The 16893-nt window shown below is 43.7% G+C and overlaps 2 protein-coding genes across 3 annotated transcripts in view; one reads left to right on the forward strand and one right to left on the reverse strand.

Annotated features, from left to right (window-relative positions):
* Positions 1 to 505: 505 nt before the first annotated feature.
* c1h18orf54 (chromosome 1 C18orf54 homolog) lies at positions 506 to 4092 on the reverse strand. 2 transcript variants are annotated; one of them, XR_011667921.1, is made up of 8 exons: positions 3784 to 4056; positions 3179 to 3477; positions 2093 to 2986; positions 1760 to 1961; positions 1491 to 1609; positions 1172 to 1372; positions 1014 to 1060; positions 506 to 903 (listed from the first exon to the last, which is right to left on the reverse strand). XR_011667921.1 is itself a non-coding variant. In XM_071342140.1 (8 exons), exons 2-8 carry the CDS (start codon positions 3462 to 3464, stop codon positions 816 to 818), a joined length of 1794 nt encoding a protein of 597 aa, XP_071198241.1. In that variant the 5' UTR covers positions 3465 to 3477; positions 3784 to 4092; the 3' UTR covers positions 506 to 815. The 2 variants fall into 2 exon arrangements, 1 of the variants encoding a protein (XP_071198241.1); XM_071342140.1 differs by having other exon boundaries at positions 1534 to 1609; positions 3784 to 4092.
* An 8132-nt stretch (positions 4093 to 12224) lies between these two features.
* mbd2 (methyl-CpG binding domain protein 2) overlaps positions 12225 to 16893 on the forward strand; it is a 97478-nt gene continuing 92809 nt past the window's right edge. The window contains exon 1 of the mRNA XM_071342144.1: positions 12225 to 12765. Coding sequence (XP_071198245.1) covers positions 12650 to 12765 — 116 coding nt within the window. The 5' untranslated portion in view covers positions 12225 to 12649. The remainder of the gene's footprint in view (positions 12766 to 16893) is intronic.

The raw sequence follows: 16893 nt of genomic DNA on the forward strand, positions 1-16893 counted from the left end.
GTTTGGATCCTTTTGGCGTCAAAATACAACAACCAATGGAATACGGTTATACTTCACTAGACCAATAGATCTCAGAACATTGGAATCATCCAAACTTACAGCATATGGAAGCCAATGCAGACAAGAACAGAAGTGAGATACGTATGTAAATCAAAAACAGCTCCCCGTCTGAGTAATGACGTGTCAGAGTATCCCGGTGTGATCTTCCTCTCACATTATTAGTCTGAACAGTATCATCTCAGAGGCAGGAGTGCTGATCTGGGATCAGTTGGGACCTGATCCTAAACGAGATGTTTTGTGGGTACTGGCCCAGATCCCTAACTTACTTTAATGAGTTACCTGGACATGAAGTCTGGTAAACACACTGCATAACCAATAATGTTCTGCTCTCCATGAAACTTGTCTTTAGAACTAAATTCACTCAATGCAAATTAAATGATACAATCTGTTTTCCAAACCGTTGGATTCTCTAAAATTCACTATATAAAAACAGATAACAAGCGTGTCATTGTGAATGTACATTTTATTAAATCAGGTTCTGTGAGATCTTACTGCTTATAAGGCGTTACTGAATTCACTAGATGTTATGTGCACTTGAGATATAAACAATATACAATACAAACATTAGGCTATTAGATTAGTTAATGGGGGACAAAATTGTGTGCTGATCTTGAATAATCAAGACACTGAAATTCCCGTCATTGAGATTTTACTTGTTTTGGCCCTCCATGTTCAGCGTCCAAATCAAGACATTCTGCATTTTCACGTAACCAACACAACGATGCAAGTCCTCTTAGGAAGATATGGCTGGTCTTCTACGAGTATTTCCCTTCCTGAGATGTGGCTTTTACACCAGCTGAGTCTTCAACAAGACTCTTCAATCTCCCAAGGTGATGCAGGGCCCTAAAACAAAACAAGATGGTTATTAAAACGACTATCATGGGTCTTAAAAAAATATATATATCTGGAATAAGACCGTAGACTAAATGTATCTATTTGTTAAAGTACTGTACCTCTTTAATGATTGTCCGCCGAATGCAGTGTCATAGTCATCTGACCTCTGTAATTCAGACAATGGTATCACTGCTCTGGTTCACATCAGTTATGTCAGGAAAAATAGATTGCTAACTAGAAACCAGTTGAAATCTACACATCATCTCATTCTCAGTACCGTTATCGTCAGTGGTTGTGTGCCGCCCTCCACCGTTGGTGTTGAACCATTCTCCGAGGTTACTTCCTTTTCTGTTGTGTCATTCTCCAGACTGACCTGTTGCTCCACGGCTTGAAGGCTAAACAGCATTTGTTTGAGGGCCTCCACCGGACCAGGGTGTTTCCTGCTGCTGTAGCCTGACGAACATGAGCCTGAGGCAGCCTGCACAGGCACAACATGGAAGATGGGGGGGGGGGGGGGGGGAGTTAGGATTCAAGTACATGGCTCTGAGGTACCATATATCCATCTCTCAAATCAGAATTCTTAGTTAAAACTTTACATGGACTAAGGAATCATCTCATCAAGGAGCATTTTGTATAGACCTCGTCTTTCCTGTCTCTCAGAGGCTCTGTGGTGACCAGTGTGTCTTCTGCTCCCCCTACAGGCACTGGAGATTTACTGCAGGGAGAGAAGCAGAGAATTTAGCAAAGCTTTTTGTGAAATTATAGCTCAAAAATAGTTGAGTTTACTAAGTAGATTCTGCAAAAACATATCCTGCTTAATCTTTGTTTTGTATTCGTACGTGTCACCATTTTGTCTAGCACTCACAATGTGATGACAGGGTTGTCCCAAGAGCGATCAGCCTCTAGGACATCCTCTGAGCCACCAGGGCTGTGTCCCATGTCCTTCTGCAGCTGGCTGGTCAGGCCTAGTGACGGTGAGTTCTGCAGCTGGCTGTTAGTGTTTAGGCCTAACGAAGGAGAGTTAAGGACCTTCTCTGCCTTCGAGATCAAACTCTCGATCTTATCATCTGTGAAGAAACACAGTGGACAGCTCTTATGCAACATGAAAATACCAGTGTAACTGTAAACTGAGGACTAAGTCTGGACAAATGAATACAGGCCCTGGGTGTTGTTTAGACATGCAGAATGTTTATTATACCTCCGAAGACCTTGTGGAAATCAGTGCTCCGTTCTCCCTCGGCAGCTAAAGCTAGCCGCTCTGAAAAATGTAGTCTAAACTCCCTCAGTGTCCTGTGATCAGCCTCTCCTCTGAGAAGTCGTTGCCTGTCATCATCAGAACCAGAGACATCCTCAAGATGGCCACCGTTACTGTACTTCTGTCCTTCCTTTAGCTCCTCATAGGAAGCCTCCAGCTCGCCCAGCCAGGATGGAGGTCTAGGGGAGGGGGGCAAGGTCTGGGTCGGGCCCCAGCCCCTATGCTGTGTCTTCTTATGAGACTCTGAGAGGTTTATATTAGTGGTGGGAATGTCTTTGGGAACATTGTCACACTCCTGGAGCCAAGCGGGGTACTTCAGGTCAGGAATGCTGGTGACCCCAGAGAAATCCATCTCAGACTTTTGGCTGGTCAGCCAGCGAGGGTAGTCATGGTGGGGGGAGAAAGGGCCAGGGGAGTCTGTGGTCTGGTGGTAGAGACCATGCTGAGGCTGGGGCCACAGGCTGCCCTTCACTCTGGGGCCTGTGAAGGGCTCTGTCTTTTGGGTTTCCTCTGCTTGAGTAACAGCTCTGGACTGGTACAGCTTGTGAGGAGTGTTGTGAGGGGCAGAGTAGTGCAGGCAGCGTTTAATATGAGAGCTGTTGTTAGGCCTAGGCCTCATAGAGGACCAGGAGTTAGAGTGGGAGCTCTGTCCCAGGGGGTAGTCCCCAGACTGGGTGAGGAAGGCAGAGGTGCGAGTCACGGGTAGGGAGCCATCACAGGGGAGCACCAACAGGTCGTCGGTGGTCAGGCTGATACAGTCTGAGGCTCCACGGTGACCAGAACCCACAGGAAGATTCAGGAAATCCAGCTCCCTGTCTGTTAGTCTCTCTCTAAGAACTGGGAACCATGAACAAGACTATTATATGATACACCGTTACAGTATACAATCAAAGTGGCTAATTATTGTACATTAATTAAGATCCAAGCACCACTTGATAAAAGTAGTATGTGTTATCTCCATATTCAAACAGCTTGGACAAATAAAAGTTAAGCATTTCATAATTGATGACAAAAAACCTAAATCTTTACCATCTTTATTCCTGAACTCAGTTCTGGGCAGAGTAGAACTTATCAGGCTTTTCTGGAGCTGCAGTCTCCCGGTAGAAGTTTCAGAAGTGTGCAGGCTTCTGTCAAAGTCTGCAATGTAGGCTTCCAGGGCCTCAGTAGCCGATTCATAGTCACGGTCCCGGTATCTGATACCGGTGAGAGACAGATCGTTGTCCCTTTGGGTGCCTCTCAGGTGTCCGGAGCTAGCCAACAAGGAGGTGACGGTTGACTCAGGAGAAAAGATAACGTTACCTTGGCCGGAAGTCATTCTGTCAAACAAACTGACATGTTGTAAAGTTAGTTTCTTATTTTAGCTTGTCAGATATCCAAGTTACACTACCATAAACTGATCGTAAAGAACGCATGTGTTTATCTGGCTAGTAACAAGCTGAATCTCTGGAGGTGGGTAGCTCCAGCTGACTTGTAACGGATAAATCAAAAACAATCCGCCAAAAGTTTGTGCTTGCTGACTGCAAAACAAAACGTTAACTTAAACGTCATCTTTTTGACGTACTCTTGTCGGTTTAACCTGCTTGTAAACTATTAAGTAAATCATTTAAACAATAGGAAACGTGTTATAAACTTACCGGTAAACATTAGTTAGCTAGCTCCTATAGTTGAGTTAGTTGGTAGCTAACAAGCTCCAACACAGTCGTCACTAGTTACCACAAAGTCATAAACCCCGCCCATTTCTTACATTTCTCATCTTAAAATATGATTTTAAACCTAACCATAAGCTAAACCACACTGCTAACGTTATGCCTAACATTAAATAAGACCAAAATATATATATTTTTAACGATATTGCCACTTGACGTTGAGGCTGTGGAAACCCTCCCCAGCACAGCAGCAAACGTGTTGGCCAACAGGAAATATTCCATGCGTTTTCACGTCACAGCCGCTCGACGCACGGAGGTATACAAGAAGGCTTCAACTGTGATGATGAAGAATGGCGTGTTCTGACAAGTTGTTCATTCACATCATCAGCCTACCTCTCCTCTACACTGTTCAATCAAATGGCATGAATGTTCAAAATTACAGCGGTACAGTTTGGAATATATTGTAATGAATTGCCAATACATTTTGATATAATGGTGATCATTAATAGGTTATGTAACGACCCTGGGTTTATAAGCGCGGAAATCGACTCTGCCGTTCGAGCATGCTTTCGCGGCACAGTCGATAGCGCGACGGACCTCGGGCTAGAAGGTCGAGGGTTCGAGACCTGCTCCCTGCTGTTTCATTACAGTTATTTCAAATTAAATTTGATTATGGATTTGATTTGAAGACCAAAGACGGCGGAAGTACCGTTGAGGACAGTGATATCTTTCTATCACAAGTGAAGGATCTTTTAAACAAACAAAAATAGTTCTACACGCAGTTGTTACAAGAAAATAGCCAACCTGCTATCCTGAGACAAGGCCGAGTATAGCCCACAAAGATCTCCCCCACGACACGAACCTGAGGGGGGGCGCCAACCCGGACAGGAAGATCACGTCAGTGACTCAACCCACTCAAGTGACGCACCCCTTCTAGGGACGGCATGGAAGAGCACCAGTAAACCAGTGACTCAGCCCCCGTAATAGGGTTAGAGGCAGAGAATCCCAGTGGAGAGAGGAGAACCGGCCAGGCAGAGACAGCAAGGGTGGTTCGTTGCTCCAGTGCCTTTCCGTTCACCTTCACACTCCTGGGCCAGACTACACTCAATCATAGGACCTACTGAAGAGATGAGTCTTCAATAAAGACTTAAAGGTCGAGACCGAGTCTGCGTCTCTCACATGGATAGGCAGACCATTCCATAAAAATTGAGCTCTATAGTAGAAAGCCCTGCCTCCAGATGTTTGCATAGAAATTCTAGGGACAGTAAGGAGGCCGTAGCGTACGTGTAGGTATGTACGGCAGGACCAAATTGGAAAGATAGTTAGGAGCAAGCCCATGTAATGCTTTGTAGGTTAGCAGTAAAACCTTGAAATCAGCCCTAGCCTTAACAGGAAGCCAGTGTAGAGAGGCTAGCACTGGAGTAACATGATCAAATGTTTTGGTTCTAGTCAAGATTCAAGCAGCCATGTGTAGCACTAACTGAAGTTTATTTAGTGCTTTATCCGGGTAGCCGGAAGGTAGAGCATTGCAGTAGTCTAACCTAGAAGTGTTAGTTAGAAGTTTAGAAGTTTTCTGCGTAATTTTAGGACAGAAAGTTTCAGAGTTTTGCAATGTTACGAAGATGGAAAAAAGCTGTTCTTGAAATATTCTTGTTATGTTCATCAAAAGAGAGATCAGGGTCCAGAATAACGCCGAGGTCCTTCACAGTTTTATTTGAGACGACTGAACAACCATCAAGATTAATTGTCAGATTCAACAGCAGATCTCTTTTTTTCTTGGGACCGAGAACACCCATCTCTGTTTTGTCCGAGTTTAAAAGTAGAACATTTGCCGCCATCCACTTGCTTATGTCTGAAACACAGGCTTCCAGGGACGGCAATTTTGGGGCTTCACCATGTTTCATCGAAATGTACAGCTGTGTATCTGCATAGCAGTGAAAGTTAACATTATATTTCCGAATGACATCCCCAAGAGGTCAAATATATAGTGAAAACAATAGTGGTCCTAAAACGGAACCTTGAGGAACACTGAAATTTACAGTTGATTTGTCAGAGGACAAACCATCTACAGAGACAAACTGATATCTTTCCGACAGATAAGATCTAAACCAGGCCAGACCTTGTCTGTGTAGAGCAATTTGGGTTTCCAATCTCTCCAAAAGAATGTGGTGATCGATGGTGTCAAAAGCAGCACTAAGGTCTAGGAGCACGAGGACAGATGCAGAGCCTCAGTCTGACGTCATTAAAGGTCATTTGCCACATTTACCACCGTCTCAGTACTATGATGGGGTTTCATATACATTATTTGTCTTCGGGAAGGCAGTGAGTTGCTGCGCAACAGCTTTTTCATTTTTTTTTTAGGGGAATGGAAGATTCGATATAGGCCGACAGTCTTTATATTTTGTGGGTCAAGGTTTGGCTTTTCAAGATAGGCTTTATTACTGCCACTTTTAGTGAGTTTGCTACACATCCAGTGGACAGGGAGCCGTTTATTACGTTCAACATAGGAGGGCCAAGCACAGGAAGCAGCTCTTTCAGTAGTTTAATTGGAATAGGGTCCAGTATGCAGCTTGATGGTTTAGAGGCCATGACTATTTTCATCAATGTGTCAATAAATACAGGATTAAAAAACTTGAGTGTCTCCATTGATCCTAGGTCCTGGCAGAGTTGTGCAGACTCAGGACAACTGAGCTTTGGAGAAATACGCAGATTTAAAGAGGAGTCCGTCATTTGCTTTCTAATGATCATGATCTTTTCATCAGTTCAAGTTCATGAATTTATCACTGCTGAAGTGAAAGCCATTCTCTCTTGGGGAATGCTGCTATTTTAGTTAGCTTTGCGACAGTATCAAACATTTTTTTGGGGGGGATTGTTCTTATTTTCCTCAATTAAGTTGAAAAAATAGGATGATAGGATGATCTGGTTCAGGTTATTAATAAACCTACCAGGGTGTTTACAAACACTACAGGAACAAGATCATCCACATGCATCGATCACATTTCTACTAACGCTGTAGATGTCACGGATCCCTCCAGAACGTTCAATACGCACACCTGGCCCCTAGTCCCACTGAATGTATTTGTATATATGTGTCCCCTTTGGTTTCTATTGGGCGGTCGGTTATTGTTCCCATGTCCGTTGGTGGTGTGAGCACCTATGCGTTGGTACAGCTGTTGTGCTGCGTGTCTTATATATTGTGTATTACGGGTATCGTCCCGTGTCGTTCAACGAAGTTTACCCTCGCTCCTTTGTTTGGGTACAGCCCAGTATTTTTGTACACGTGTTTGTTTTGGGTGTATTAAAACCCCCTGTTGTATATTTGGCAGGTAGCCTAGTGGTTGGAGTGTTGGACTAGTAACCAAAAGGTTGCAATATCTAATCCCCGAGCCGACAAGGTCTTCTGCCCCTGAGCAAGGCAGTTAACCCAATGTTTCTAGGCCGTCATTGAAAATACAAATTTGTTTTTAACTGACACGCCTAGTTAAATAAAGGTAAATAAATTCCTGCGCAGGTCTCAAATCCTTTATACCAGCGTGACAGTAGAACTCTGTTCTAAAGCTGTGTCTGTACCCATTGGATGCAGTGATCACTATAGTGGCAATATCCAGGAAAGACAAATAGTAAAATTAAAGAAAAACCCTGGAATGAGTAGGTGTGTCCAAATGTTTGACTGGTACTGTGTACAGTGCTGTGAAAAAGTAATTGCCCCCTTCCTGATTTCTTATTTTTTTTGCACATTTGTCACACTTAAATGTTTCAGATCTTCAAATACATTTTTATATTACACAAAGATAACCCAGTTAAGCACAAAATGCAGCTTTTAAGTGATAATTTTATTTATTAAGGGAATAGAGCTATCCGAACCTTCATGGCCCTACGTGACAAAGTAATTGCACCCCCCTGTTAAATCATGAATTTACTGTGGTTAATCACATGTTTTGTAAAGCTGAGTTCAATTTCACTAGCCACACCCAGGCCTGATTACTGCCAGACCTGTTGAATCAAGAAATCACTTAAATAGAACCTGTCTGACAAAGTGAAGTAGGACAAAAGATCTCAAAAAGCAAGACATCATGCCGTGATCCAAAGAAATTCAGGAACAGATGAGAAACAAAGTAATTGACATCTATCAGTCTAGAAAGGGGCTACAAAGCCATTTCTAAAGCTTTGGGACTCCAGCGAACCACGGTGACAGCGAACCACGGTGACAGCGAACCACGGTGACAGCGAACCACGGTGACAGCGAACCACGGTGACAGCGAACCACGGTGACAGCGAACCACGGTGACAGCGAACCACGGTGAGAGCGAACCACGGTGACAGCGAACCACGGTGACAGCGAACCACGGTGACAGCGAACCACGGTGACAGCGAACCACGGTGACAGCGAACCACGGGGACAGCGAACCACGGGGACAGCGAACCACGGGGACAGCGAACCACGGGGACAGCGAACCACGGTGACAGCGAACCACGGTGACAGCGAACCACGGTGACAGCGAACCACGGGGACAGCGAACCACGGGGACAGCGAACCACGGGGACAGCGAACCACGGTGACAGCGAACCACGGTGACAGCGAACCACGGTGACAGCGAACCACGGTGACAGCGAACCACGGTGACAGCGAACCACGGTGACAGCGAACCACGGTGACAGCGAACCACGTTGAGAGACATTATACAGAAATGGAGAACATTTGGAACAGTGGTGAACCTTCCCAGGAGTGGCTGGCCTACCAACATTACCCCAAGAGCGCAGCGACGACTCATCCAAGAGGTCACAAAAGAACCCACAACAACATCTAAAAGAACTGCAGGCCTCACTGGCCTCAGTTAAGGTCAGTGTTCATGACTCAACCAGAAGAAAGAGACTTGGCAGAAATGGTATCCATGGCAGAGTTCCAAGGTGAAAACCACTGCTGACCAAAAAGAACATAAAGGCTTGTCTCACTTTTGGCAAAAAAACATCTTGATGATCCCCAAGACTTTTGGGAAAAATATTCTGTGGACTGACGGGACAAAAGTTGAACTTTTTGGAAGGTGTGCGTCCCGTTACGTCTGGCGTAAAAGTAACACAGCATTTCAGAAAAAGAACATCATACCAACAGTCAAATATGGTAGTGGTAGTGTGATGGGCTGCTTCAGGACCTGGACGACTTGCTGTGGTTGACGGAACCATGGATTCTGCTCTCTACCAAAAAATCCTGAAGGAGAATGTCCAGCCGTCTGTTCGTGACCTCAAGCTGAAGCGCACTTGAGTTCTGCAGCAGGACAATGATTCAAAACACACCAGCAAATCCACCTCTGAATGGTAAAAAAAAAAAAAAGGTTTTGGAGTGGCCTGGTCAAAGTCCGGACTTGAATCCGATTGAGATGCTGTGGCGTGACCTTAAAAAGTTGGTTCATGCTCGAAAACCCTCCAATGTGGCTGAATTAAAACAATTCTGCAAAGAAGAGTGGGACAAAATTCCTCCACAGTGATGTGAAAGACTCATTGCCAGTTATCGCAAACTCTTGATTGCAGTTGTTGCTGCTGAGGGTGGCACAACCAGTTATTAGGTGTAGGGGGCAATTACTTTTTCACATAGGGCCATGAAGGTTCAGATTGCTTTTTTCCCTTAATAAATAAAATCATCACTTAAAAACTGCATTTTGTGTTTACTTGGGTTATCTTTGTGTAATATTTAAATTTGTTTGATCTGAAACATTTAAGTGTGAAATGTGTAAAAAATAAATCAGGAAGGGGGCAAATACTTTTTCACAGCACTGTATATATTTACAAAAAATATATGAGGGATTGGAAATGCTGAAGACAATTACATTGATGGAAGCTACAATATTAAAGCTGATCTACTCCCTAAAAAAAACACTTTTATTTTTAACAAAAGTATTTTGCGACGGTGTGCACTAATGAATACGACCCAGGTGGCCATGCAGGCAGACATCACAAACTGGGTGCTTTAGAAAAGTAAAACACTATCAAAGTCTACGACTACTCTTGCCTCCCATGGTATCTCCCATGGTATCTCCCATGGTATGGTATCTCCCATGGTATGGTATCTCCCATGGTATCTCCTATGGTATGGTATCTCCCATGGTATGGTTTCTCCCATGGTATCTCCTATGGTATGGTATCTCCCATGGTATCTCCCATGGTATGGTATCTCCTATGATATTTTATATGTTATCTCCTATGGTATGGTATCTCGTATGGTATCTCCCATGGTATCTCCCATGGTATGGTATCTCCCATGGTATTGTATCTCCCATGGTATGTTTCTCCCATGGTATCTCCTATGGTATGGTATCTCCCATGGTATCACCCATGGTATGGTATCTCCTATGGTATGGTATCTCCCATGGTATTTTATATGTTATCTCCTATGGTATGGTATCTCCCATGGTATCTCCCATGGTATCGTATCTCCCATGGTATCTCCCATGGTATGGTATCTCCCATGATATGGTTTCTCCCATGGTATCTCCCATGGTATGGTATCTCCCATGGTATGGTATCTCCCATGGTATGGCATCTCCCATGGTATCTCCTATGGTATGGTATCTCCCATGGTATCTCCCCTTTGGTATGGTTTCTCCCATGGTATCTCCCATGGTATGGTATCTCCCATGGTATGGTATCTCCCATGGTATCTCCTATGGTATGGTATCTCCCATGGTATCTCCTATGGTATGGTATCTCCCATGGTATCTCCCATGGTATCGTATCTCCCATGGTATCTCCCATGGTATCGTATCTCCTATGTTATGGTATCTCCTATGGTATGGTATCTCGTATGGTATCTCCCATGGTATCTCCTATGGTACCTCCCATGGTATCTCCTATGGTATGGTATCTCCCATGGTATCTCCTATGGTATGGTATCTCCCATGGTATCTCCCATGGTATCGTATCTCCCATGGTATCTCCCATGGTATGGTATCTCCCATGGTATGGTTTCTCCCATGGTATCTCCCATGGTATGGCATCTCCCATGGTATGGCATCTCCCATGGTATGGCATCTCCCATGGTATCTCCTATGGTATGGTATCTCCCATGGTATCTCCCATGGTATGGTTTCTCCCATGGTATCTCCCATGGTATGGTATCTCCCATGGTATGGTATCTCCCATGGTATCTCCTATGGTATGGTATCTCCCATGGTATCTCCCATGGTATGTTTCTCCCATGGTATCTCCTATGGTATGGTATCACCCATGGTATCTCCCATGGTATGGTATCTCCTATGGTATGGTATCTCCCATGGTATTTTATATGTTATCTCCTATGGTATGGTATCTCCCATGGTATCTCCCATGGTATGGTATCTCCTATGGTATCTCCCATGGTATGGTATCTCCTATGGTATGGTATCTCCCATGGTATCTCCTATGGTATGGTATCTCCCATGGTATGGTATCTCCTATGGTACCTCCCATGGTATCTCCTATTGTATGGTATCTCCCTTGGTATCTCCCATGGTATCTCCCATGGTATGGTATCTCATATGGTATGGTATCTCATATGGTATGGTATCTCCTATGGTTTCTCCCATGGTATCTCCCATGGTATGGTATCTCATATGGTATGGTATCTCCTATGGTTTCTCCCATGGTATCTCCCATGGTATGGTATCTCTTATGGTATGGTATCTCCCAATGGTATTTTATGTTATCTCCTATGGTATGGTATCTCCTATGGTATGGTATCTCCTATGGTATGGTATCTCCCATGGTATCTCCCATGGAATGGTATCTCCCATGGTATCTCCCATGGTATCTCCCATGGTATCTTCTATGGTATCTCCTTTACCACTATTCAGCCAGACGGTTGGGTTTCAGTTAGAAATTGTTTTGAGTGTGCGTGAGAGCGAAGCTATTTAAAGACAAGATGGTGACATGATCTGAAATGGTGACATGACCAAAATGTAGAATTAATTGAATATAAGAAATAGACTAGCCATGTTGATGACTGCGTAAGACTATGCTATCAATGGAGTTAGAATTCTGTATGAATATAACTATACAGAAGGTTGCTTTGCTGCGCAGCCGCAGTGGCAAATCTGATACAACTACACCGTTCAGATCATTTGATAGGAACTTTTCTCTATTCTCAGAAAAAAACATTCCTAATCGGGAGGAGTTTAAAGAGGATATGCATCTTTAGAGCCTTGGTTTTGCAGCACTTTCATCAACCTCTACATCCCGCGGCTATGTATAAGCCAATGCTAATACTTGCAGAAACATTCAAATTGAAGAATTTTCAGAAATAAACGGTTCAACTTGATAATTTTTTTTTTTTTTTTAGGTTCATATTTTACTGAATAAGAATGGTATTTTCTCTGTAAATGTTGCATCACCGCCTAGAAAGGGAGGAACCCCGTACAGAATTAGGAATTGGAAATAGGATCTCTTATGGGGAAGCGAGAAGTGACGGGACGTTCCAGAGAGGCGGGGCGTTGCTGTAGCGAGCGGTGCGGTTGCCAGGCGCTGGGTCAGTGTGTGGGAAGTGCTGAAATATCTCAACGTCACTGCCACCGCCGCGGTCGAGTACTGAGATACAATTGCCGTGTCTCATAGTTGGATAGTTGAAGATCAAAGAGGGAAAACCTGTCAAACCAACGATATAGCTATCTATCTACCGAAAGTCCTCGATACAAATCGCGGAAATAAGAAGTTCCTAGTTTCGCTCTGGTTTCAAGTAGTTAGCAGTTGAAACGTTTTTTTAGGTAGCTTCACGTTCACGTTAGGTCGCCAGGTCAGCTATATTTATTAACACGTTGTTGTATTCTTTAGCTATTTCGTCGGTCTTGAATAACGATTGGGGTGATTCCCAAACGTAAAGTATTGCTAGATGATTATGGAGAAGAAGAGGATGGATTGCCCCTCTCTGCCACCGGGTTGGAAAAAAGAAGAAGTGATCCGGAAGTCAGGGCTCAGTGCTGGCAAGTGTGATGTGTATTACTACAGGTAATGATCGATCATGAAGATAGCCAACGGTACTGTTATCTATCTTGAAAGGTTCACAAGTTATGATAGTTACTTAGTTGTCTGATTAGCTACAATAACTATTTTCCAAGGAGAAAAGTATGGGCTAAAGCTAACTAGCTAGCTAAACCTTAAGCTTGGGCACCCACTCACACTCAGTGCCACAATGTTGCTAGTTTTATGCTATCAGTGTGAACATTGTATCAAAAAACTGCACAAGTACAGTAGCAACATTGTATCACACATTTTGTATTACCAGCAGAAGTTCAAATGTATCTTAGTTTAGACTAGAGATGGTGAGATTCTGATTTATGAAAACTATTATTTGGTCACTTGCATTCTTGACCGTGTCTCATCATGTGATTGATATGCGTGATCAAATCAAATCAAACTAAATGTATTTATATAGCCCTTCGTACATCAGCTGGTATCTCAAAGTGCTGTACAGAAACCCAGCCTAAAACCCCAAAACAGCAAGCAATGCAGGTGTAGAAGCACAGTGATGATCTTGATAAATGACACCTCTGAAACTGAAACTCTGTTTGCAATCTAGGCTAAACCATTGGAACTCAGCCTTCTGTCTAAAGTACATTATCTGTGCGGCTAATTCCCTGGCAATTTACAACATGGTCCTTCATAAATGGTCTATAAGCTATAGTTGGCGTTTATGCTTTTGGGACTCTTCAAAGCTAAATGACAGTTCATCTTTTCATTTAGCTGCTTTGCTGTAGGCCTTCACCTTCCTCAGTAACTCATTGATTGGTTACCCAATGCAGGCCCCGTCTGGTTTGTGGCCTCAAAAAAGGTGTCCAACTTGTTGCTGACTATATGTGTGCCTGTGTTTGGGGGGGGTCAAGATTCAAATAATCAAAACTATGAAAGTTCTAAACCATTTGTGTGTTGTGATCATGTGCGTTCCTTCCACCTGGGGAAATCTGACTGAAACACAGCATAAGCATTTCTTTCTCCTCCCTTCGAGGAGATTCAGATTGAGACGGATTGATAGCGTTTGTCTTCCAGGTAGATCTAAGATCAGGGTGGTATACTACAACTAGATGTTTTGGTTCGTTCATAAAACTAAACTCAGATATGTTTTTTTTGGGGGTTGTTGAGTCAAAGAGACCATGGCCATTTTCAAGTTTATCTTAAAAAAAAAAAAAAAATTAAAATAAATAATAATGATATTTTGGCAAGTTAGCTGGCTAAGTCATTGATCCTGCTTTATAGTATACCCCTGTGTAATGATCAGCATGAACAACAACTTACAACTGAAAACAACATACTAGGCCCCCCCCCCCCCCCCCCCCCAGCTCAGTGTTTTGAAGGCAATGCCCTCGGGCTGCTGGCCTATTGCCTCTGGAGTGTGACTCCGGCTGCATCCTGGGGCCTGGGCCAATGAGCCTGCCTGCCTGCCTGTGTACTCTACACCCCTCCCTCCCTCTCACTGGTGAAAAACATGCCTCTCATTCTTATTCAAATGGTATGATCCCAGCAGCGTGTGAGAAGTGTTGGCCGTGGGGTGTTTGTTTTTTTGAAAGCTGTTGTAGCGTAGCTCTCGTGTCATAGTGTGAAGGTCTTGTTCGATGGTGTGTGTAGACCTGTGATAGTGAGTGTGTGTGGTTTTGTACGACTGTGTGATAGTGTAGAGTGTGGTGAAAGCAAGCGAGGCCTTTGGACAGTCTCAGGTGCGGCCTTGTCAGTGTGTATCTAGGTGGTTCTGACATCCTGTACTGGCCGGCTCTGTGTTTGTCCCTTCTCATGGAGAGAGAGAGAGAGAGAGCTGCCAACAACAGGGACTGGACACACACTGAGGAAGAGCAGACTATTCTACGCCACACAGCAGCTCAGCACCTATCCACTCTGATTGGTTGCTAAGCGGAAGCTTTTGATCCCAGAATTCCATGTGGTGACGCTCCAATTTAAAACTCCTGTCTCAACAACAATGACTAGATTTATAGAATAACCTGAAGCACTGAGGTTGTGTAAAAAATATTGTCGGCCGGGTTTCCCCTTGTAAAAATACATAAATATATATACATAAATATATTTATATAAAAAAAATATTTTTTTATTTAATTTGAAAACACAATTCAACTGCAGTGAAGCCACTTAACTATCCAAGACCCCCCACTGTCCCCACTCCCAAAACCTGCCCCCCCCCCCCCCCCCCTCCACCCCCTTCCAGCCACCATCCCCTCGTTCACAAAGCAAGTTCTTTGCATGTCGTTGGTGCGTGGGCTGTTGGGGGAGGGGTGTTGGGTGGGTTTGTTTAAGGTGCTGTCTGTGGCTGTGTGGCGGGGAGGGTAGGGTTGTAAAAAGACCACACACTGTTGGTTGGTGCTCGTGTTAATGTCCCCCCCCCCCCCCCCTGCTCACTCAGCAAGCTAGGTTAACTGTACTCACTCCCCAGCCATATGCTGCATGGCTTCTCTTCACACCTGGGATCAAATGAAGAGGTCAAGCCCACTTCCTGCCCTCATTTCTCACTCTCAAACTGATCTTAGATCACAGACTGACGCTCGTCCTTTTCATATCAAAGCTAGGTCAGTCTGGGTAGCCTGTCAGTGATATCTGGGTCTTGGCGTAGGCTACCTGTGGCTCACGGTCCGCCACCTCCCTCTCTGTGTTTTATTGTTCTGCTCCTACCTTCATGCCTTCTCCATGTTGTTTTGTACACAGTACTGACTGAACCTGAAGTCTGTGGAAGGAACCAATAATACAGTCAACATGTCTGAGTTCCATGAAAACGGTGTGTTTGTACCGAGTTCCATGAGGAGATTACGAGCGTTATGTTTTGTTGACCAGCTGAATTCCAGAAAGAAAAGAAAATCCATTCTTAGAATTATGCTAGTTCATTATGCTAGTTCATTATGCTAGTTCATTATGCTAGTTCATTATGCTAGTTCATTATGCTAGTTCATTATGCTAGTTCATTATGCTAGTTCATTATGCTAGTTCATTATGCTAGTTCATTATGCTAGTTCATTATGCTAGTTTATTATGCTAGTTCATTATGCTAGTTCATTATGCTAGTTCATTATGCTAGTTCAGTATGCTAGTTCAGTATGCTAGTTCAGTATGCTAGTTCAGTATGCTAGTTTATTATGCTAGTTCATTATGCTAGTTCATTATGCTAGTTCATTATGCTAGTTCATTATGCTAGTTCATTATGCTAGTTCATTATGCTAGTTCATTATGCTAGTTCATTATGCTAGTTCATTATGCTAGTTTATTATGCTAGTTCATTATGCTAGTTCATTATGCTAGTTCATTATGCTAGTTCATTATGCTAGTTCATTATGCTAGTTCAGTATGCTAGTTCAGTATGCTAGTTCATTATGCTAGTTCATTATGCTAGTTCATTATGCTAGTTCATTATGCTAGTTCAGTATTCCCATAAACTGTGCTGTTGTATAATGGAGCCTTAGCCTCAGGAGAGGACAGGCCTAGTACTAGGCTAGTCCATGGAATGACATGTGGCTGTGTGGGGAGGTCGGCAGCAATCCCTGAAGTATATATTCAATCAATCAATTTTATTTTATATAGCCCTTCGTACATCAGCTAATATCTCGAAGTGCTGTACAGACACCCAGCCTAAAACCCCAAACAGCTAGTAATGCAGGTGTAGAAGCACGGTGGCTAGGAAAAACTCCCTAGAAAGGCCAAAACCTAGGAAGAAACCTAGAGAGGAACCAGGCTATGAGGGGTGGCCAGTCCTCTTCTGGCTGTGCCGGGTGGAGATTATAACAGAACTATGCCAAGATGTTCAAAAATGTTCATAAGTGACAAGCATGGTCAAATAATAATCATGAATCATTTTCAGTTGGCTTTTCATAGCCGATCATCAAGAGTTGAAAAACAACAGGTCTGGGACAGGTGGCGGTTCCATAACCGCAGGCAGAACAGCTGAAACTGGAATAGCAGCAAGGCCAGGCGGATTGGGGACAGCAAGGAGTCACCACGGGCGGCAGTCCCGACGCATGGTCCTAGGGCCCAGGTCCTCCGAGAGAAAAAAAGAGAGAAGGAGAAAATTAGAGAGAGCCAAGATTTTCAAAATGTTCATAAATGACAAGCATGGTCAAATAATAATCAGGAATAAATCTCAGTTGG

The sequence above is a fragment of the Salvelinus alpinus genome, chromosome 1 (assembly GCF_045679555.1).
Source record: "Salvelinus alpinus chromosome 1, SLU_Salpinus.1, whole genome shotgun sequence".
Taxonomy (NCBI): Eukaryota; Metazoa; Chordata; class Actinopteri; order Salmoniformes; family Salmonidae; genus Salvelinus; species Salvelinus alpinus.

What these genes read in the sequence shown, in the direction of transcription:
- c1h18orf54 (XM_071342140.1), bottom strand. Translation starts at nt 3,464, where the DNA reads ATGACTTCCGGCCAAGGTAACGTTATCTTTTCTCCTGAGTCAACCGTC. An exon ending in TTTCCACAAGGTCTTCGGAG is followed by an intron (nt 1,962 to 2,092) that starts GTATAATAAACA and finishes GTTTCTTCACAG; the next exon opens with ATGATAAGATCGAGAGTTTG. An exon ending in GGCGGACAATCATTAAAGAG is followed by an intron (nt 904 to 1,013) that starts GTACAGTACTTT and finishes GTTTTGTTTTAG; the next exon opens with GGCCCTGCATCACCTTGGGA.